Source organism: Prenolepis imparis, unplaced genomic scaffold (assembly GCF_030444845.1).
Source record: "Prenolepis imparis isolate NDT839.2.m4 unplaced genomic scaffold, iyPreImpa1.0 SCAF_14, whole genome shotgun sequence".
NCBI lineage: Eukaryota > Metazoa > Arthropoda > Insecta > Hymenoptera > Formicidae > Prenolepis > Prenolepis imparis.
In genome coordinates this window covers 2,674,173-2,696,164 of record NW_028141172.1, presented here as the reverse complement: position 1 = coordinate 2,696,164, position 21,992 = coordinate 2,674,173, and the positions used below count along the sequence as shown (strand labels likewise).

Sequence of the window (21,992 nt, the reverse complement as noted above, 5' to 3'; positions counted from 1 at the left end):
AAGCAGTGGTATCAACGCAGAGTACTCGTGCGCGCGCCGCTCGGCGACGCGGCTAACCGCGCGTGCGCGCGCCGCTCGGCGGCGCGGCTAGTCGCGCATGCGCGCGCCGCCGTTCGACCTAACTGGGAAACTCGCGCGTTAAAATCCCTGCTCCAGCTTCTCGCTGATTGGCCGGGACTCCTCTCGACCAAAAATGGCCGGTAAATGTTCTCCGCGTCGTAGATATATTTACGTCCGACGCTGCTGCTGGCGTCCCGTAGAATCAATCGGTGACGCGCGCGACGAGGCGTCAGCCAGGAAGATGTAACGCATCGCTCGCACCCTTTTTGTCGCACCCGTGTCTTTTATCAACGAGATATCACGGGGCATCGTCCGCCCGACTTCTCCGCTCGAGTCACGCATCGCTCCTATATCCTCAGGCATGAATGGACAGGTGCATTCCTCGCGGGAGAGGTTAGGTGAGTTATAAACTCTCACGCTGTTTACTCGATTTTGGAAGTCGGAAGTCGGACTCCCTGTCACACTTTGACCGCGTATACTTGTACATGTTTTCTCAGCTTCCTCCTTTCCTTCCTCGATTGTCTGCATATTGATCTCTCTCCTTCTGTGCAAAACGCCTTCACGTGATGCGAAGGGCGTGTTACGTATTTGAATACGTATTACATGTATTTTTGCAAAATTAGATGGTAAAAGTTCATCGCGCACAGATAGGACGGAATCTTGTGTCAGAATTTTTACTTCGTCCCCGATGATGTTGCTTTTCAAGATATACTTATTCTTTGAAATTTTTTTCTTAAATTTATCGTACGACTATCGCAAAAATTTATTATGTTTGTTTCAAACGACAGAATTAACAGATAATTACACTATATATTGGCTAATGCAATATAATGAATTTAAATTAAATCTTAAGAATATAGTACAAACATATTTAACAAAGCGAAGATGAAATTAAAAGTTAATTTATTGGAGCTCGATATAATTTTTGTCTTTATATTTTCCTCTTCTCAAAAAACAAAGAGTGTACAATTCCTTTTCTAAAAATAGAGACAAATTTGCTTGCTAATATTAGCTGTTTTTATCGTTGTTTTGTGTACGTGGATATTTAATCTATGTTAAGTGGTATCGTAAGCTAAATAACCGGCTCTGACACCTATACTCCAGTTACGTGATAAATACCTTACCAACAAGATAAGAAGTGCAAGGAAGGCAACAGGCACACCTCTTAATTTATTTACTTTGATGATTTATGTGTTAGAACAGTCTGCCAGTGCTAATTGCAGAGCCAGCATTTATAGTCTGGATTATTTGTATCAGAAAGCCAGGTATTAAAGCACAAAGTAGTATAAATAATAAAAATTAATAAAATAATACTAAAAATATATAATACAGATAAGAAACTGAGAATCTGTAATACTAATTAATATATAAAATAGAGATAACAACATGATAATTAAGGAAATTGAAATAATTAATAGAGAAAAATATTACATTATATAGTAAAATTTATTATATTGCACAAATTATTATTATAAATTAACTGTCAAATCTGATTTATTATGAATTATGAATTATAATTTTAAAAAAAGGGGTGAAATATAGTCTCCTTCTTTTGTATTTTGTCTTTATCTCAACAAAATACAAAGATGTCAGACAGAACACTTTAACGATACTGTTTCAGGTGGTTTCGGTCCTGTCAATTTCGGACTATTTTCCGGGATGATCCCCGATCGTGTACCGGCTATACAAATTCCGCTCTCGGACCGCGGCCTCGGACCATCCGAGATGCCATTGGACGACAGCATGGCTGCTACGGAGGTCGACAGCAAAGTCAAGACTAAATTGCTTTCCATGTGGAACAATGTTAAATATGGTTTGTATATTGTTTTTTTATTTTGCAGTCAAAGATTTCATGTTCACAATATTTTATATTTTATATAAGCTTTTGTACGTCATGATATGACATTATATTAATTATAGAATTATCATATGTATAATGATTTATTTTACATATAATATAAAATTTAATATATATAATATTATATAATTAATTATATATATATATATATATATATATATATAATTAAAATATTCTTACATTAAATAGAGATAGACTAGAATATTAATTTAATATAAATTCTCATAAGAGTTATAATATAACAATTTTTCTTTTCTTAATAAAGGCTGGACTGTGAAGATGAAGACAAACTTCTCGAAGGAATCTCCAGTATGGTTGCTGGGTCAGTGTTACCTGAAAAAATCGGAAGATCCTTTGGAGAGGGCGTCGGAAGCTCTAGAGCCGGTTGGTACAGGGAGTCAGGTTTCCTTGGCGATGGACGCCACAAGCTTCGAGAACACGATAGAGGAATTTAAGACAGACTTTGCCTCGCGCATCTGGTTAACGTACAGACGAGAATTCCAGATACTCAACGGCTCCACCTTCACCACAGACTGTGGCTGGGGCTGCATGTTGCGCAGCGGACAAATGATGCTAGCGCAAGCGTTGGTCTGTCATTTCCTCGGACGAGGTTATTACTTCTTGCTTTGTAAGCTTATTTTGATCCAAAAAATTCCTCTTTATTTTAAAACAATTTTTATTTATAATCAAGTTGTCAATTAATTTTCTTTTGAAGATGGGAAAAAACTTGAACAAAAATCGCAAAATTAACTTTATATAATTTAAAATAAGCCAATCGAAATAAAAAAATTCAATGGAAATCAATTCAATTATATTATAAATGAGAATTATAAGTTTTAAATTTTATAATTCTCGATAATTTTTGATTTTATTTCATAAGCACGACAAATTGTTCGCATTAATCCGATTGCTATTGTGTTACGTAGAGCTGAATGAGTTTACTTTCTGATTCTAGAATGGAGATGGCGGTCGGAACAACAAAACGAGACTCTTCAACAAAGGGTGGACGACCGTAATCATCGAATGATCATCAAGTGGTTCGGCGATCAATCGGAATCCCCGTTCTCCATACATAGGCTCGTACTGCTGGGCGCTTCCGCGGGGAAACGCGCCGGCGACTGGTACGGTCCCTCCTCGGTAGCGCATCTCTTGAGTCAAGCTGTGGAGTGCGCTAGCGAACAGCACGACAACAACCTCGATCAGTTGGCGGTTTACGTCGCTCAGGATTGCGCAGGTTGGTGACCAACGAATACAGGACTGTATGTAGGTTTTTATAAAAATATCTATTTGTCTGTAAATAGCAGTGATTTGTGGAGAAGATGATGTAAAATAAAATTATCAAAAAATGTAATAGAATTTTTTTTGCAAACAATTTTGTTTAGAATTTTGTATCATGTCAAAGAAAAAAAATCAGTTGGCGGTTTACGTCGCTCAGGATTGCGCAGGTTGGTGACCAACGAATACAGGACTATATATAGGTTTTTATAAAAATATCTATTTGTCTGTAAATAGCGGTGATTTGTGGAGAAGATGAGTAAAATAAAATTATCAAAAAATGTAATAGAATTTTTTTTGCAAACAATTTTGTTTAGAATTTTGTATCGTCAAAGAAAAAAAATGCTGTACCGAATTAACGGGTTAAATCAAACGTTTTCTAGTATATCTGCAAGACATCGAGAATGTTTGTCGGACCCCCGATGGTAAATGGAAAGCGTTGGTGCTGTTGGTGCCTCTGCGGCTCGGCGCCGACAAGCTGAATCCCGTCTACGCGCCCTGTCTGACATCGTTGCTTACATTGGACACGTGCATCGGCGTGATCGGCGGTCGACCGCGACACTCGCTCTATTTCATTGGCTACCAGGACGATAAATTGATTCACCTGGATCCGCATTATTGTCAGGTGTAGTTTTCAATCTTTTAAATTGAAATATATAAATAGTTATTATAATTTTATATTTTTATTATATTATATATTATTTTATTTATATATTATATTATATATTATATTATTTATATTATATTTATATGTTATATATATATTTATATATTATATATTAAATTATATATTATTTATTATATATTATATATTATAATATATATTAATATTATAATTATTATATAATTTTTATGTTTGAGATATACAATGTTTAAACATGCATTTTTTTTGCCAAAGTTAATTATCTTTAAAATTTATTTCTTCATTACACTTGACATGTTTATTTTTCAATTTATTTTATCTCATTCAGTTTACGCTTCATATATTTATTATGTTGACTCATTCTGCAATTATATTACTTGTATTTCTCTCTCTTTTTGCGTGCTTTATCAGTTACTGAGAACAAAATTTTATCCATTAGATTACTAGATATTGTATTACTCGCCTGCTTACTCATTCACTTACTCATACAGGAGACTGTAGATGTGTGCAAAAATGATTTTCCGTTGACAAGCTTCCACTGTGCGTCGCCGAGAAAGATGTTGCTTTCGAAGATGGACCCTAGTTGTTGCGTAGGCTTCTATTTTCCCAATAGGGAGTCGCTCACCGATTTTATGGAGACGATTCGACGAGTAAGTATGCACATTTTTAATCCTAATGTGTGATTGTTTAAATACAATTCAGTACAACGAATGAGATAAGATCGATATCTCTTCTTAACTTATGAGTCATTGGATTTTAGAAATAGAAGATAAGGTTCAAATGGAACAGATTGTTAGAGCAAGATAGAGATAAAATCTATATTTAATTTTGTGCGTAAGAGAAAGAGTCTCAAGGTGAACGTATTACAGTTTGTGATACCGAATCAAAAGACGAACTACCCAATGTTTCTGTTCTGCGAGGGAAGTGGCAAGGATCTCCAGCAGGGTATCGAGGTCGTCGAAGGTCTCTTGCCGTCGACGAGTCCGTTCGTCGGTCACGAAACGCTGGAGGACGATCTGTACGAGTCTGAAGAGTTCGAGTTGCTGCAATAAGATAAAAAAAGAAGAGAAAAAAAAAGGACAAACAGGTGATATTCAACGAATATCGAATATCGTTACTCTCGCGAGAATGTCTTTATTCGTAAGCATCCAACATTTCTTCGCGACAGTACTCTTCATATATCCGCTCCTCTGTAGCGAACGTAAGAAAACGTAGCAAGCACGAGTCGAATATATAATACCGTTAAAATCAGAGCGGAAAGGTGCAGCTTCATGATCTCAATGCGTGTTTGAGGATAAGAGTTTCACACCGCAATGACCAGTTATTGTTATTTATGAGGTAAGAAATTAAGGAAGAGCATGATGTTATTCCCGACGATATTCTAGTACAACTTAATCGATTAAGCTGACCGTATATATATTTTCGATCATGTAATATGTATATATTATACACAATCATGAGAATGCACAATTTTTCTCATTTTCTGATTATACACGATCTCGAAATTCGATTGATCGTTTTGTCATTCGTTAGTAATAATTACTAAAAGAAACTTGTGACTTAATATCATAATTCAGTAACAATCATATTTATTTATTTCACATATGTTACAAAGCAACACATTCATCACGAATCTTGAAATAATTTTGCGAAGACGCGCATTCGGTATCACAAATTCCATTGAATTTAAATCGAACACATTTGTGATACTAAGTTTGTAACAAGTTTTGCTAAATTATTTCTAAAATATAAATTAAAATAATAAATCCGCGCGGATATAAGAATGCGACAGTCAAGTCTGATTTACTTAAAGGAAAATATAATGAAGCATTAACTTATTTATTTATTTATTTTTTTACGACTGAATAAGTCCTGAGTAATTTCTGCCTTGAGAAAGGAATAACGAGGGATTCGTAAGCATGGTATATACAGGGTGAAGTAGCTAATAGTGTACGCCTAAATATCCATCCAAAAAAGATCTGTGACATCTGTATCTATTTATAGATCTATAAAATAAAAGAATTGATATCTAAAAATATAACTAACGAGATAAAATATTATTGAGATTTCGAATGCTTTGACTCCTTGAGCGAATCTTTTCCCTGTTATACATATAATCCTATCTTTAAATTCTACAACGTTATCTTTAACAATATTTCCACGTATCTTCGACAGACAAAAATATTTAAAGTAGAAGAGAGTAGAATAGAATAAAATTATAGAGAGAAGCATTAATTTTTCGCGTTTCGAGATTATTCAAAGATTAAAAAGAAAAAGGAACAAGTGGATAATACTCAAGTGTGATGACAAATAAAAATCTATAATTCTAAACATATAAAAAATATATGTATATATAAATAGAAAAGTAAGAATAAAAAAGGGGGAGATTAGTTGAAGAATTATTTAGATGTACTCTATTGGAAAGATATGCCTCACCCTGTATAGGCATATACATATACATATATAAATATATATATATATATATTCATATGTATATGCGTATTGTACTTATATTGTTAAAGATGTGTGCGTAATATTGAATATTGTTATCTCTCTTACATCGATAACGCTATATACGCTGGAAATAAAATGAAAAATGTGTGGCGATTAATCTTAGAATGTGTTATCGATTCCGTTAATCACTACTTTGTACTATATTTTAAACTTTGGCCAAGCAAGTTAGCTCGCAAATACTATATATTCGTAAAAAAAAAAGATAACCGACAGTTAACTCGCTTTTTTACTACAATGCTCAATGTCGTTTCAGCTCACTTTGCAAAATCCTAACTGAAAATTAATACACGGTAAATGTATACAGGGTGTCCCGAAAGTTCAATTGCGAAAAACCTTTCCCAACTGCTCATATTATCTCGACAATTTTTCACTACGGAAGAAAAATTCCTTTATTAAAGGAACGTTCAGTACTTTTGAGACACTCTGTATATTCGTTACTGCTTTTAATTGGCTCTATAATAACAATAATAAATATTAATATATAACTCTTGCGCGCTAAATATAGTTGTTACCGAGAACTATCGTTACCATTCAACAAATTGAGCTAGATTACAAGATCTCGGCGCATCTAAAACACAACTATTATTGTCGATACGATATCGCGTACATTTGCAAGTCAACGTGATTTACGTGTGTGTGCGTTCGTACGTGGGAATGAGTACGCAAATTGCGCGCAACGTTATAGCACGCGTTCTCTCGTATGTTGTTGCTAGATATAAACAGTTATTGCCGGACAAAAGCGCTTATTATACGAGGTCGTGTGCACGAATTGGAGAGAGATCCCAGATCGATTTAAATAGAGATCTGTCTGTCTCAATTCTCAGAAGACTGTAAAAGATATCCTTAGATATTTTATTTCATCTAATCTTTTTGTGTATGGATCTAATTTTAAAATATATAAAAATTAAAGATTGATTTAAAAGAGAGAAGATATCTTATATCCAAACAGATCTAAGTAGACGTAGATCAGAGTAAATAAGAGAGAGAGAGATAGAGAGATCTATACAATTATCCGTGTATATTTAAATATCTTTGTCTAAGAAAAAATTGATCTAAAATTCAAAAGTATTGTCCTATACAATTTCTAATTTTCGGCCACATTTCGTTGGTACTATTACCGTGAAAGTCATTCAATATTCCAATCTCGCGATAAAACCGCACAACCGGTTCAGTCTTCGTCGCGTAATCTTGTAGTCTCCTCTGCACGACTTCCGACTTGTCGTCCTCTCTCTGACTCAACGGCTCACCGGTTACGTCATCTTTACCCTGCAAAAGAAAGATTTTAGCATATTTGACCGTCCAATTATATGAATTGTTTGCGTTTGTAGAAAATTTATAGCATGATAGAAGACTAGTATTTCATATTATATAAAAATGTTGTGCAACTTCTATTATGTTATAATCAACTATATATATTGTAATAGTATAATATTAGATCGTTTAGCTTCGCGCTGTTTTATACTCTTGCTCACGTGCGATAAGATTTATAGCATGATAGAAGACTAGTGTTTTATATTACATAAAAATGTTGTGCAACTTCTATTATGTTATAATCAACTATATATTGTAATAGTATCCCTAACAGCACAAATGTTTGAAAGACATTTGTGCTGTTAGGGATAATATTAGATCGTTTAGCTTCGCGCTGTTTTATATTCTTGCTCGCGTGTGCGTGATATTATAAAATCAAAGCGGATATGATAATATTTGTCGCGTTGATTACCGGTACACGTGGATCGTTGAAGCCGATATTGTAGACCCTTCCGCTGGGCAGGTGCACCCACCTATTCTTGACGCGGTCCAGTATGACGGAGGTCGGCACCACGAGATTCAGCACGAGATTGATCGGCTGCAGCTTCTGCAATCGCTCCGCCTGCGTCAACGTCCTCGGGAATCCTGCATTAGTGCCAATATATTTGCATATTTACGTTAGCGACGACCTTGACCGTAGCAATCAGCGTCATTTCCGTCACTCACCGTCCAGCAACCAATTCCGATCCGTCACTGATTCGATCTCCTCGCCGATGAGGGACATCATCGTGTTATCCGGTACGAAATTTCCATTGTCCATGTACTTCTTCACCTCCTTACCTAGATCTGCGAGCAGGTAGACGAGTATATAATGAACACGTGCGTTTTTTTAAATCTCTAGGAAAATCATATAGAAATGTCCTGTCTTTTTTTATTGACAATGTCGATGTTGATTGTATTTTTAAAATTAACAGAGAGGTAGAAACGCACGTGGAGACTTTATCTCTCATTGAAATTAAAAGTTATACAACCTGTAATTAAGATTATAAATTACAGATTAATAATGAGAGAAAGGAGAAAAAAGAAAATGACTCGAGGATATTATATTATCACAAAAAAAAAAAAAAAAAACGTACCAGTGCCGTTGGACACGTGGAGACGCAGCTTGTCGCCGCTGGAGATGTGGGCGACGTCGAACTGCTGGACGATCCTGCTGGACACGGTGCCCTTTCCGGATGCCGGGGCGCCGAGGATGACGGCCCTGAGGACCGCGGCGGCGCGGCACGTGGTGATCGCCACCATGAGAGAGAGGGACTCGATCTACGACGCTGACTTCCTCCTCCGTACGATCAACGAGAGTGTCGTGAAAACGAAGTTACGCATGGTCCGGACCCTATTCTCGTCTTCCCCTCCTCCCGCGCCTTCCTCTCCACCGCTACTATTACCGCGCGCGGACTTTGACAGGACGAGATAATCAGCTGACGGCGACGTGACGCGGGTGCGTCGTGACGTAACCATCGTTTCGTAATCGTCAGCGCGCAAGCTCATCGAGGATGACGTCGAGGACTGCAGTCAAGTAAATTTATTCATTACTTATTATTTTAATGCATTATTATTATTGTATCATTCCAACAATCAATTCCCAGATATAGCACCATGTCCAATTAAAATCGGCGCATAAGACATCTTTAAGATATTTTTAAGATATCTTTTAGATATAAGACTTCTTAAAGATGTCTTGTGCTCTAATTTTGGACATGGTGCTGTCTGGGTTCATTCCATAGTTTAAAATTTGCGAAAAAAAAGTCTAGTAGTGTGAGTGAATTTTCTAGATCGTGCGAAAAAATAAGTAGCATTACGACGTATTAATCGATAATTTTTTAATGTGATTACAGATCCTAATTAAATCGATTAAATGTAATATAATTGTCGACCAATTTAACGTCACGTTTTTGAAGCGGCGAAAGAATAGCCGCGAAAACAGTGTCACATGTCACGTGCTACTGAAAAATTCAATGCGTTCGAAAATCTATTCGCCGAAGTAGAGTCGCGCTCTGATTGGCCAATCGGAAAATTCCCCAAATGGTTACTCCGTTCGACGATAGTTTTACGAACGCAACCCTCGGGTACGCTGGTATTTTTGTGTTGGCATCCCTGTTGGCGCCAATAAAAGACGCCATATTTCTTTCTTTTAGAAGTCGAGTCTCGTTCTCTCGTAGCTTTCTTTTTCGTAAAAAATTTAAATATCGCGAGTCGCAGAATCTGTAATTAAATTAATCGATTTAATTCGCCGAAATGTCGGAGGAGGAGCCTCATCAGGAGATGCTCGATCGGATCGCAAAAGCGCAGATGGACTTGAAACTCAGACTCGAACAGGTGTCGAAGCTCAGGGGTGAGTGCGATAGAGAATTATTCTCGATCTTCTTTTCTCATTTAAGATTGTAATTAACGAGTTGACAATAGATCCTAATGAAAATATTAATATTAATATTAATATTAATATTAATATTAATATTAATATTAATATTAATATATTTAATTTTTAACATTAATTCGTGCGTTGCAGTTGATTGTGCGAGGATGCAACTGGAATTGCTAAAGCTCTACAAGCCGCAGTGTTTGAAGATACTTGAACCGTTGCGGACCGTTTCGGAGATGAGTCCCTCTCGGAACAATAATGATGATGCTGACGATGCTGATAATTGACAAATAATCACGAGAAGGTATTTATGTTGAAATATATTTATTACACTTTGAATATAGGTAGGACTGACACATCGATGATCAACATGTATCCGTGTAACGCCGTTTTATATAACGTAAACAATACTTGATACAATAGACAGTAATAGATATTGGATTTTTTTGCGAAGATAGACTGACACAGAATGGGAAGCTGCGTCGAGCATCTCTCGGTTTTTCTTCCCCCTTTCTCCCCCCTTTTATCTCCTAGTCGCATTTCTTTAATTCTTCTTCTTCCCGAACCGGCGCATATTTATTTCTAGAGCGTGCGAAACAAATTTATTTAATTTATATAAAACAAATCGGCGCTAGATCTCATTTTCGCTGAAATTTTTCACGGCGCGAGTAATTATTTTTTTTTACACACAGAAAATTACGCGCCAAGTACAAGTTGAGGCGCTAGATGAGGAGATAGACGCATTCTCGCGCTGACGTGTTTTTTTCTTTTTTTTTTTTTAGTTTTCTTGCTCTCTTATATACTTAACGATAATAATTTATACACATATATACTTGTATTTGATTTCGCGCCCGATTTTATTTGCGAGGCGCTCGTCCGGACGTGATAGTGACTCGTCGATGACTGTATATATCTGTGTCCGAGGGTCTCTATTATTATTGTCCCTATATAATTCATTAATCTCGTTGTTCAGTTCAGCGGAAGAGAAAGAAGGTCGTATGGGGTTTGGAAAGCCGACCGCGCAAATACACAGAGAGAATTTTCTCTTAGAATTTACCTTGAAAATCATGGTAATCGTGAAACAATAATATGGCATGGAAAGAATTTTGAGAATTTCTCTGATTAATATTTATCACAATATAAATAATAATATCTATATAACAATAAAATATAAAACATGTTTGATTAATTTTACTAAACTGCATAGTAAAATTTACTAATTATATAGTAAAATTTATCAAACATATTTTATATTTTATTGTGATAGATATTATTATTTTTATTGTGATAAATATTAATCAGAGAAATTCTTATAAAATTCTTTCCATACCATATTGTCCGATTACCATGATTTTCAGGATAAATTCTAAGAGAAAATTCTCTCAATATGTGTGTATATATGTGTATCTGTGTATGTGTGTGTTTGTGTGTGTGGCACACACCTCGCAAATAGATAAAACGCCTTGTTAATTTATTATTTAAATATATCATCTACTTCTTTTTCCCTCCGAATTCAAGATTCTTTAAATTTCCTTTCAACAGATAAATAACGCGTTATTTTTCGCTAATTAGATATATATATTTTTTAATTTTTTGTTGAAATTATTGTTTCCTTTAATTCGGGATCCTCTGAAATTTTTTGCCGACGAAGGATTTGTATGTAAAATCATGAAAGAGCGTCGTGTGCAAAAAGGAGCTGGAGTCGAGTCGTACTTTTTCTCGAGATCCGAATTCGCGGTCTCGAATCGAAAGAAAATGGATATTCCAAATTATTTATCCTTTTTCTTTTTATTCCGATAAGCGATATAATTCTCTTGCTAATTATTCTTTAGATCCAATTTATTTCGATTCGAGAACAACCTTTCGTGTGCCAGCCCGTCAACCCTCAGCGGATACCATACAGGATTTTGCAGATCCCTATTTAAAAAAGAAAAAGAAACTTTATCACATTTGATAATATAAAATGCAGAAAAAAAAACTTTACACATGTATATTCGCGTTACATACAAGATGATATGATTAAAATCAGTCCTTCATAAATCTTTTAAATCTTTTTTTTTCCTCAAACAAGATTACATTTATCAGAGAGAGAGATCACAGAAATTTATAATGAATTATATATTATAATAATTTATAATTTATATGATATCCGCTGAGGGTGAATCTCCTCGATTATTATTCAAACATCCTTATCGGTGAGCCGCCGATTATCCGGACGAAATATTCTCAGGAAGAGAGAGGAAAAAAAAATTAAATTACAATAATAGGTATATACACAGTCAAACAAGATTATAAAAAATAACAATATAAATTAATCTCTCAATATAAATTAACAAATGGCGAATCTCCGTATAATCTCGAAATCTCCTCTCTCTCTGCGGATGGGAAATCAATCTCCCTCAAATCAATATCCGAACAATTGGCGGTCCGACCGTTCATTTCCGGCGCGGAACCTCGGGGCTTCCTCGTTCGCGGTTTCTTATCGTTCGGACAAGGTTTGCTGCAGGGCGTCGAGGGCGCCCGCGTGATGCGGACGACGTCCCGACGACGATGATGACGACGACGACGACGGTGTTTCGTACGCCGGCGACGCCCGGAAGTAACGGTGCTCGTATCGCGCGTGATAGAGTCGTAGACAGGAGTCGCGTGCGGAACGCGCGCGACACTGCGCGATCGCGGCCCCAGGAGGCTGCAGCTGCGACAGGAGCAGCGCGGCGTTCGCGCACGACTGTCGCTCGGCGATCGTCAGCTGGCTCGAGGTCTGTCCCTCTCTGGAGTCGCAAATCTTGCCGGCCTCCGCCGCGTAATTAGCCAGACAGGGTAGCAGCCCTTCCTCGTCGTGCGCCTGTAGATCAATGATAAGGGTTCGTTATCACGAGGAATATCTCCCTCTGGGTAAAATATTTGAAAAAAATAATACTAGAATGTGTGTGTGTGTTAGGAAGAATTTATATATTATTAAAAGGATAATGAATATATAAAAGAATTTATATATATTATTTTAATTAAATAAATGGAGATGTTAAGATATTTTAAATAATATTTTAAAATAATGTTATAATATTTTTTGCTGAATATATATATATATAATATTACTCTCTTCGTTGTCTTTTAATTAATTTTATATATTACAAAAACATTTCTTTTTAATATAACATTTGCTTTATATAAAAAAACCTTTTTAGAGTATTTAAAACAATTTCGTTTCAATCTTCTTTTTATATGATAAATTAGATTCATCTTGAATCTAAATTTGCATTTTGTTAATATATTCAGAGAAACATATATTATTATATATATTTTATATATATAAAATTAAATTAGCCAGGCAGGGTAACAGCCCTTCCTCGTCGTGCGCTTGTAGATCAATGATAAGAGGTTCGTTATCACGAGGAATATCTCTCTCTGGCTAAAATATTTGAAAAAATAATACTAGAATGTTAGAAAGAATTTATATATTATTAAAAAGATAATGAATATATAAAAGAATTTATATACATATATTATTAAAAAAGACAAATGGAGATGTTAATATTATATAATATTTTTTGTCGAATACATATACATATATAATATTATTTTCTTCATTGTCTTTTAATTAATTTTATATATAACAAAAAACATTTCTTTTTAATATAACATTTGCTTCACATCAAAAAAGCTTCTTAGAATATTTAAAACAATCTCATTTCAATCTCCTTTTTATATGATAAATTAGATTCATTTGAAATTAAATTTGCATTTTGTTAATATATTCAGAAAAACATATATTATTATGTATATTTTACATAAAATTAAAACAGACAATGGGAAAGAGAGTAAAGTCTTTTTTTTTTAATATACATATATTGATAAAATGCAAATTCTGTCCCAGAGTAAATTTAATTTTTCATATAAAAAAAGATTGAAACGAGATTGTTTTAAATATTCTAAAAAGGTTTTTTGATGTGAAGCAAATGTTATATTAAAAAGACATGTTTTTTGTTATATATAAAATTAATTTTTAAATATTCTAGAAAGGTTTTTCGATGCGAAACACATATTCTTTGTTAGATTGAAAAAAATATTTGGAGAAATATTTGAAGTTTAAAATTACTGATTTGAGAGACGTTTTTTATGAAATTTTATATAGGCTATTATAGATGAATTTACATATAAAATATCCCAAAAATAAATCTGTAATATATAGATATATAGATTGAGTGTACGTACGCAAGCTTTACATATCTGCAGTTTCACACATGGCACGTAAAGCATCCGAGATGTATCGCCGGCTAGATTATCCACGGCTCGGCATCGCCATTCGATGGCTTCTAATTCCGGACAGCTTCTAGGTTCCTCGATGGCTGTATAATCCAAATAATTATGTATTATATACACATAATCTATATACAATCATTATATTCAAATAGATTTATTAAATTACAGATAATAAAATTATGAAAAATAAAATTTATATAGGAGAGAGAAATCTAAAGATATTAAAAAATCATCAAATTAATTGTTCTTTTTTTCATTAAAAAATTGGGTGAATGCTGTTATTGTTGTTAGGGAGTTTTTTTTTTCATATAATTTATTATATAATTTTCTATACGACTCTCTCTAATATTTTTTTCGCATACTTACATTCGCCGTCGTCTATGTTATTACTGATACTGCTCCTTTTATCGTTCGTTCTACCAACGTTCTCGCTATTACTGTTAGGGCTACCGTTGTTATTCTCGCGGAAATTTGATGTCAGATTATGCGCTTCCTTCTGCGTCTTTTGCGACTCTTTCTGAGCCGCGGCGTTATTTCGGAGATTGTTCAGCGTCTTCTGTAGCAAGTAAGCTGCCGCAATTCGTGGCTTTAACTTATTATCTTGCAGCTAAACATAAATTTTATTTCATTTTATGATTATTTTTGTATTGTAATTATTATAATTTATTAATTATATTATTTGTGCTAATCTTTATATAATTCATATCTTTCTTGTACATTTTCCACTTAATTATAATTTAAAAAATATTAAATCAAATCTAATTTTAATTATATTTCCTGAAAATCTTGATATTTAAATAATGAAATACTTAATAATTTTAAGGATGATATATTCTAATAATAAGAGAGAAAATTTAACACATTTACATATATTAAATTAAATTTAAATTTTATTTTTATAATCAAATAAAATTTTGTCGCAAAAATGCAGAGCAAAATTACCTCTTCCTCGTCCTCTAAATTGGGATCTTTCAAAACTTCCTTGATAATTGAGCTTAACATGTATCTCAATTTTGGATCTAGTTTGTCTTTTTGCTCGTCATCTTTCGGTTTCAAATTCTCGGCCATATTCTGTCGAGATTTATAAGAACACTTCGATTATTCATTCCATAAAAAAATTGCGAGCCGTTATTTTTAATTAATTAATTTTCAATAATTTAATTTTTATTTGAATTTAAATATATATTTATTTAATTAATATATGTTTAATTTAATATATAAATTAATAATATGTATAATAAATTTCTCTTATATATCTCTTTCTTTGAAGAATTATTTAATAATAAACTGTAATAATTGCGATATATATATGTACTTCGTAATAGCGTTGCAACATCCATTCGTTGTCCTGATTTTGCGTGTCCAGTCCGCCCGTAAAAGCAGCCTTCTTCTTTCTACGATCGATGCCGAAATATTGGGACCAATCGACACTCTTCTTTCTCACCTGGACGAATTTCGATTTGTCCTGTTTCGTAATATTTTCCTTTTGACCCTTCGGAGACGGCGTCATTTTCGGCGGCGTTTCCGATGATGTGTTTTCGTGATCGTGATCGTGATCGTGTTCGTGTTCGTGTTCGTGATCGTGCACATGATCGTGTTCGTGTTCGTGATCGTGATCGTGATCGGCTTGATGAGTGCGATTATGCGTGTCCGTGGATTGCGTGCCGAATAGAGCTCCCAGGTCTTGAGCAACCTTGCAATGTATCGTTAAATGCGTATTTAATATACAGCTTGCATTTATACACGGAAAAAAATTAGCTACCATAGCTAAATTTTAGCTGTCTCTATATTACACATGAAATTTAGTTATTATGTCTAAATTTTAGCTATGATAACTAATATTTTTTAGCTATAGAATTCTCCGTTAAACTATAGCTAAAAAATATTAATTACCATAGCTAAATATACAGTAGTATATTTAGAAATATATGTTGATGTAGATAATATTTCGTTATAATGAAACGATATTAATCGATTTGAAATTAAAAAACTCGAGGAGGCAAATGATTACGATAGAGAGGATATTATATCCTTCATCCTCAACCCTTCTATCAATGCATAATTTTTTACCTTTATTTTACCGAATATTTTTTTCTCGTTATATTTTAGAAGATTTCCGAATACAAAGACTTTGTATTTTGTTTCGAGCAGAGAAAAGTTTCATAGCAAATTTTTTATACGTAAAGTTGCTTTGCATGTCCAGATAGTTGTTTACTGACAGAAGGGTTAAATGAATGTTCTCTTTTATCATATCACCTTAGGATCCGTGGTCTTTAGCTTAGTCTGGGTGGGTCTGGGGCTTCTCTTAGCGATCGGATAACGCTTTGTCAGCCTGCGATAATTGCCGAATTCACGACCGATAGGATATCGGCTATTGACGTTTCTACGTTCCATCGTAGGCGACAAGTACAGGATACTTTGATCCTGATCCGCGACGTCGTCGTCGTTCTTCCTTGATGACGAGTCCTTGCTAAGCAGTTCGCCCCAAGACATTGGTCCTGCCGTTCTGTCGAGCAAAAGCATTATTATTCTTAAGCCATTAATGGTTATCAATGTAATTTAATTTAATTTTTATTCATTTAAAATAGTGTAATAACGATATGAATTTTAATGTAATTTTGATAGTCATGGAAAATTTTTTTTGACAGATACTGATAAGATTGTATCGCAAGAAATTTAATTGTTTTCGCGAGGACAGAAATATCTATTTTTCTAATAAAACGGAATTTAATTTAATTTTTATTTATCTAAAATGGAAAATGTAGTTATAATATATAATATGAAATTTGGATAAATTTTAATTTAATTTCGACAATCATGGAAAAATTGTGTTTGAGAGGTAAGATTGTATTTGCATCGCAAGAAATTTTCTTATTTTCGCAATAAGATTTCCGTTTTTATTAGAGAAATAGGAGAGAAATATCTTTCTCTAATAAATCTTTTTCTAATAAATTTTAGAAATAGGAGAAACTGTCAAACTTAAATTAAGATTTATCCAAAATTTATATTATATCAACTACATTATTTTTGATTTTAGATGAATAAAAATTAAATTAAGTCAGATTGATTAAAAATTTCTTATATCTTATAATTGTGATCTTCGTAATGGATCTCGAGGAAAGTGGCAGCTGGAGGAAATCCAACTCACTCGTATACTTTGTTCCCTCTACCAGCTCTGTATCTGTCGTACAGCGTTTGTAATGCGGTTAAATAATCGTCGTCGTCCATCTCGTCGAGAGAACCGTATGGAGAACCGTCCTGCAGTTCCTCCACGAACAACCTCGCCAGTTCCTTGTCGTCCGGGTTCAATCGTTCGCCGGCGCCGCCTCGTTTGCGGCTGCCGCTTCGCTCGCGTTCGCGAAAGATGGAGGCCACCGGTTCTTCCTGCAAACGTTAATTATCCTGAATAATTATCTAGAAATTAGAAATTGTCTAGAGAAAAATTCTTCAAATTGCGGGGTCTGATCTCGCGATTTGGGAATAAAAAAACTGGCCGTCTCTATCGCTCTATTATTCGCTTTCTTTATCAGATGTCTGTCGAAATCGAAGAATTTACCTGCTCTGGTAGAGTCTCCAAATAATCGAGCAACGCTCTCTCGAATAATTTGTTGTTCAGGCCCTGGAGACCCTCCCCCACCGTCTCTAGCTGGCCGTTATCTGAAATCGCGATGGAATTAATTAGTAAATTATATAAATTCAATATTATGTAAAATTCGTAAAAAAATTTCTATCTCGTTAATATTTATTATTTATTGTATATATTATATTACATTTATATTTATTATATATATTACAAAGACTAATACATATAATAAATATAATAATAATAATATATATGTAATAATAAATATAATAAATATAAATATAATATAAATATAATAATAAAAGATCGATATAATGCGATGAGAAAAGGCGAGATTTTTAGCTTTTACGCGATAAGAGAAAAATCTCTCTTAGATCCTGGTTCTCTTACCGGGCAGGAACTCGATCTCCTCGTCCTCCTCGTCGAAGTCGCGATCGAACTTGCGGTCGGCGCCGCCGCCGTGATACTTGAACGAGTGGAGATCGTTGTAGTATTCCGGCGAGTCCGCCGCGTCCAGGGATCTCTGCTTTCGCGCGACCGCGTCCAGGGCGCTCCTGAGAGACTCCCGATTTGGCTGCCGAACCGCGGGAACCAGCGCGTACGCGCCGGTTCCCAGGATCAGCAGCTGCAGCATCCACCTTCGCGATGCCATTTGATCCTCGAACTGCTCGGTAGAAACGTATAGTTTTATGCAGATATAATTAAAATCACCTAATTGGTTCTCTGTAATTAAATTTATTTTCCAAATTTTCTCTTCTAAAAAAATACATATTTTTATCTATGTTTTTGTGCAAAAGTTATATTAATTTATATTAATAGCTTTAATTTATATGTATGTGTATATTTAAAAAATTGGGGATTATATATATATATATTAATTTTAATTATAAATATATATTGATATTGATTAAATAATATATATGTATATAAGTGTTATTTAATATTTATTTTTAATTTTTCAAAATGAAAACTTAATCTCTACTATAATCTTTATTAATCTCTCTGAGATAAATTTTACGTTTTATATATTATAATCTCTATTTTTTTAAATAAATTTTTTGATTGACTTTATTCGACTCTTTTCAATCGTAAAATTGAAATCTACGTCATAATAAATATATATAGATATATTGACTATGTCTATTTTGCATACTGTGTACTAAGCTGATATCGATTTTGTTAATAGGGTAGCGAAGTCCTTCGCGCGAATGAAGACGTATCGAGAACGATGTAACGAAACTGCGTAAGCCAAAACAAGATTGTAATCAAATCATCATCATTTGTGGAAAAATTCTTCGTATGTATTTATGTATTTATTTAATTAATTATAAATTATAAAGTTGTGGCTAAATAATAGTAAAGTAAGAAAATATACTACAAAGTATAAAACTATTAAAAAAAATTCTTTCGAACATAGTATAATTTGAGTAATTAAAGAAATTGAGAGTATGTTTATAATTAAAAAAACATGAAAGAGTCACATACATTATATTAAATTAAGTAATTAAACTGTATCGAATTAAACTGTATCAATTAAATACAAGCTATTGTCGCGCAATACAAATATCTCTTTCGGGATCGATAAACGTATATAAAGGTCTTCGATTGATATTCAGCAATGTATAAATTGCTATGTACGCAAATATTTCGCATATTGATTTCCAAACATTTGAGCTTGACATTCAACCTTTTCGCTTTGGAGAGTGCTTAAAGTGTCATTAATAAAATTTGCATTGCGGTTAAATAAAGGTACGGATTAACTTACTACAGTTTGCGATTACAATTGAAATAAAATATAATTATATAATTGTATAATTTATAAATTGTAATAATTATAATATAATATATAAATTATAATTATAATATAATATAATTTATAAATTGTATTATATAATTAATATAAAATAATTTATATACAATTCTCACAAAAGTAAAAATCGATACGAAATATCTCATCTATATTTTGATATCGTTAGCGCGCCTAATATAATCATATTTTATATATATAGCGAAAGATTATTATCATATACACAAGTTTCTTGACATTCTCAAAAATTTACATGAAACGTAATCGTTAATAATAACTTATAGTCGTCGTAGTCGCGAATAACGATTAATAAAATATGTCGTGTTTAAATTAAAAAGCAAGGAGGTCAGATATTTGCGGCGCGGATCGAATTATCAGTTGATGACCCGACGTTTATTCGCTCGTGTCATGTAATTTCGTAATCTGCGAACAACGACCGAATATTTACGATGCCAGCGATATTAAAATGACACAAATGACGAAGCGCGCGAGTTTCGCAATTTCGCCTCGACGGCGAAAAACGGGACGGACATTCCGATGATTTCCGAGAGAAAATCCGGATCACGACGATATAGAGAATTTTTTTTCCCCGCACAATTTATATTATATTGGACAATTAATTCCATCGGCGATTCGATTGCGTAGACACGCACAGGAATTTCGGTCACGAGTGGCTCGTCGAGGGGGGAGAGAGGAGGAGAAGAAGATGAAATTACGATCGGAAAATTGCGCGCACTGTGTGAGGTCGGTGAAATTAATTAATTGGAAATTAATTGACGGTCCTTCGGCGCGGGCGAACTGAGGGAGGGACGTACCTGGTCGATTTAATGTCTCATCCGCGTGACACCCTTCGACAAACCCGGTGACTTGTTAGCGCGTGCGGTTCTCCTTTCTTTTCTTTTCTCTTGTTTTTTTTCTCGTATTTTTTCAACTACGTCGCAACGTCGTCGACGACGATATTCCCCGGATGCGCATGGAATCCCGTCCTGCTTTCTGTCGACCAGGACGACCGCCAATGGCGACGGCCTTTATATAGGGCGACAGGGCGTAGGATCGATAGAAACGCGCATGGAACTTTGACAGCTAACCGGCAGCAACAAGTAAAAGGGGGAAGAAGGAGGGTGGAGGGTGGAAAGGGTTTAGGCGGGGTGTGTCGAGGGGAAAAAAACACGCCGACCGGAAAATTCTCTCTTTCGTCCTTTATATCCGATGAAATTTCCATGAGAATTAAATTCGACTCCTTTTGGAAATCCTTGTAATCGCGCGACGCTACTTATTGTTAGTTAATCTCGAAATAATAATAGCGTCGAGTGTCTCGCTATTTTTCGATCTCGGTGTAGGCGTATCGGCTATCGATTTTTGCTATTTTGGAAAGTTTCGCACGTGATTTTTTTAAAAATTCAGCTCGCAGTTAGCGATCATCGAGAGATATTTAGGGGAGCGAAATGGTAAAAGAAATATTTTACGTCGAGTCTCCATCTTGAAAAATAAGAGGAGATATCGAAATTAGAAAATTAATTCGCAATTGGAAATAAAAGGATCGATTTAAATGTAAATGTTGTTGTCGTAGATACGTAGATGAATATATACTGAACGAAGAATTTTTTTAATATAGGACGCCACAAATATTTCCTGGTCGCTCTCTTCAGTAGCCGAGTAAAAAAAAATCGTTAAAAAACTATAATGACATAACATTACTAAAAACTGGTTTAAAGTCGCGGATTACGAGAAAAAGTATAAAAAGAGACTTTGTTCTTTTCTTTTAATCAGTTTCTTTTAGATTATTTTTTTTTCGCAGATTTTAAGATATAAAAATGTATATTATTTGCATAGAACTCCTCCGCGTGCGATCTTATATTTATATGTATACATATACGTATATGTGTTTTTAATCGAGAGATAAGTATACGCAAAAGCAAAGTCTTATCGCGTGAGTCTCGAGAGTAAAAGCTCAATGATAATGGAAATATAATTTCGCTCGCTGCGAAATTAATTGGAACGAAAAAGGAGCTTAAATCTAATGAATTAATTCCTCGTACGTGCAAAAAAAGGAGGAGAATTCTATTCGGAAAGCGTACTTTTTTTTATTTGTGCAAAAATAATGTGCAAATTATATACATTTATAAAGTATAATTACACATTTTTATACCTACTTATATAAGTATGATACACATAGAAAAATTATCAACGTTTATAATATGTAACGATTAATACGTAATTATAAGAAAATAGCATAAATATGCAATTATGTTAATACTCGCATTAAAGTCTGTACATGGTGTTCAGTATAGATAGAACATCCAGTAGATCGATATAACCGAA

General features: G+C 34.1%; 4 protein-coding genes across 8 annotated transcripts; 2 read left to right on the top strand and 2 right to left on the bottom strand.

Annotated features, from left to right (window-relative positions):
• Window positions 1-233: 233 nt before the first annotated feature.
• On the top strand, window positions 234-5,911 carry Atg4b (Autophagy-related 4b). 3 transcript variants are annotated; one of them, XM_083054835.1, is made up of 8 exons: window positions 234-458; window positions 1,682-1,873; window positions 2,184-2,528; window positions 2,874-3,152; window positions 3,301-3,363; window positions 3,577-3,818; window positions 4,328-4,486; window positions 4,706-5,911. In XM_083054835.1, exons 1-8 carry the CDS (start codon window positions 422-424, stop codon window positions 4,886-4,888), a joined length of 1,500 nt encoding a protein of 499 aa, XP_082910961.1. In that variant the 5' UTR covers window positions 234-421; the 3' UTR covers window positions 4,889-5,911. The 3 variants fall into 3 exon arrangements, with proteins under 3 accessions (XP_082910961.1, XP_082910962.1, XP_082910963.1); XM_083054837.1 differs by lacking the exon at window positions 234-458 and adding an exon at window positions 1,088-1,325; XM_083054836.1 differs by lacking the exon at window positions 3,301-3,363.
• On the bottom strand, window positions 5,409-8,903 carry Ak3 (Adenylate kinase 3). Of its 2 annotated transcripts, none has more exons than XM_083054841.1 (4): window positions 8,738-8,903; window positions 8,328-8,447; window positions 8,074-8,246; window positions 5,409-7,616 (listed from the first exon to the last, which is right to left on the bottom strand). In XM_083054841.1, exons 1-4 carry the CDS (start codon window positions 8,901-8,903, stop codon window positions 7,410-7,412), a joined length of 666 nt encoding a protein of 221 aa, XP_082910967.1. In that variant the 3' UTR covers window positions 5,409-7,409. The 2 variants fall into 2 exon arrangements, with proteins under 2 accessions (XP_082910967.1, XP_082910968.1); XM_083054842.1 differs by having other exon boundaries at window positions 7,461-7,616; window positions 8,135-8,246.
• A 136-nt stretch (window positions 8,904-9,039) lies between these two features.
• On the top strand, window positions 9,040-10,435 carry LOC145945707 (uncharacterized). Its single transcript, XM_083054844.1, is given in 4 exon segments — window positions 9,040-9,177; window positions 9,497-9,993; window positions 10,168-10,304; window positions 10,307-10,435. Coding segments are annotated over 3 exon segments (363 nt in total). The 5' UTR covers window positions 9,040-9,177; window positions 9,497-9,896.
• Window positions 10,328-20,702, bottom strand: LOC145945703 (uncharacterized). 2 transcript variants are annotated; one of them, XM_083054833.1, is made up of 10 exons: window positions 20,486-20,702; window positions 18,254-18,527; window positions 17,837-17,937; window positions 17,429-17,664; window positions 16,537-16,786; window positions 15,596-15,973; window positions 15,223-15,351; window positions 14,647-14,887; window positions 14,233-14,366; window positions 10,328-12,865 (listed from the first exon to the last, which is right to left on the bottom strand). In XM_083054833.1, the coding sequence occupies exons 2-10, from the start codon at window positions 18,513-18,515 to the stop codon at window positions 12,500-12,502; spliced, it is 2,097 nt and encodes a 698-aa protein (XP_082910959.1). In that variant the 5' UTR covers window positions 18,516-18,527; window positions 20,486-20,702; the 3' UTR covers window positions 10,328-12,499. The 2 variants fall into 2 exon arrangements, with proteins under 2 accessions (XP_082910959.1, XP_082910960.1); XM_083054834.1 differs by having other exon boundaries at window positions 15,596-15,745.
• Window positions 20,703-21,992: the final 1,290 nt, after the last annotated feature.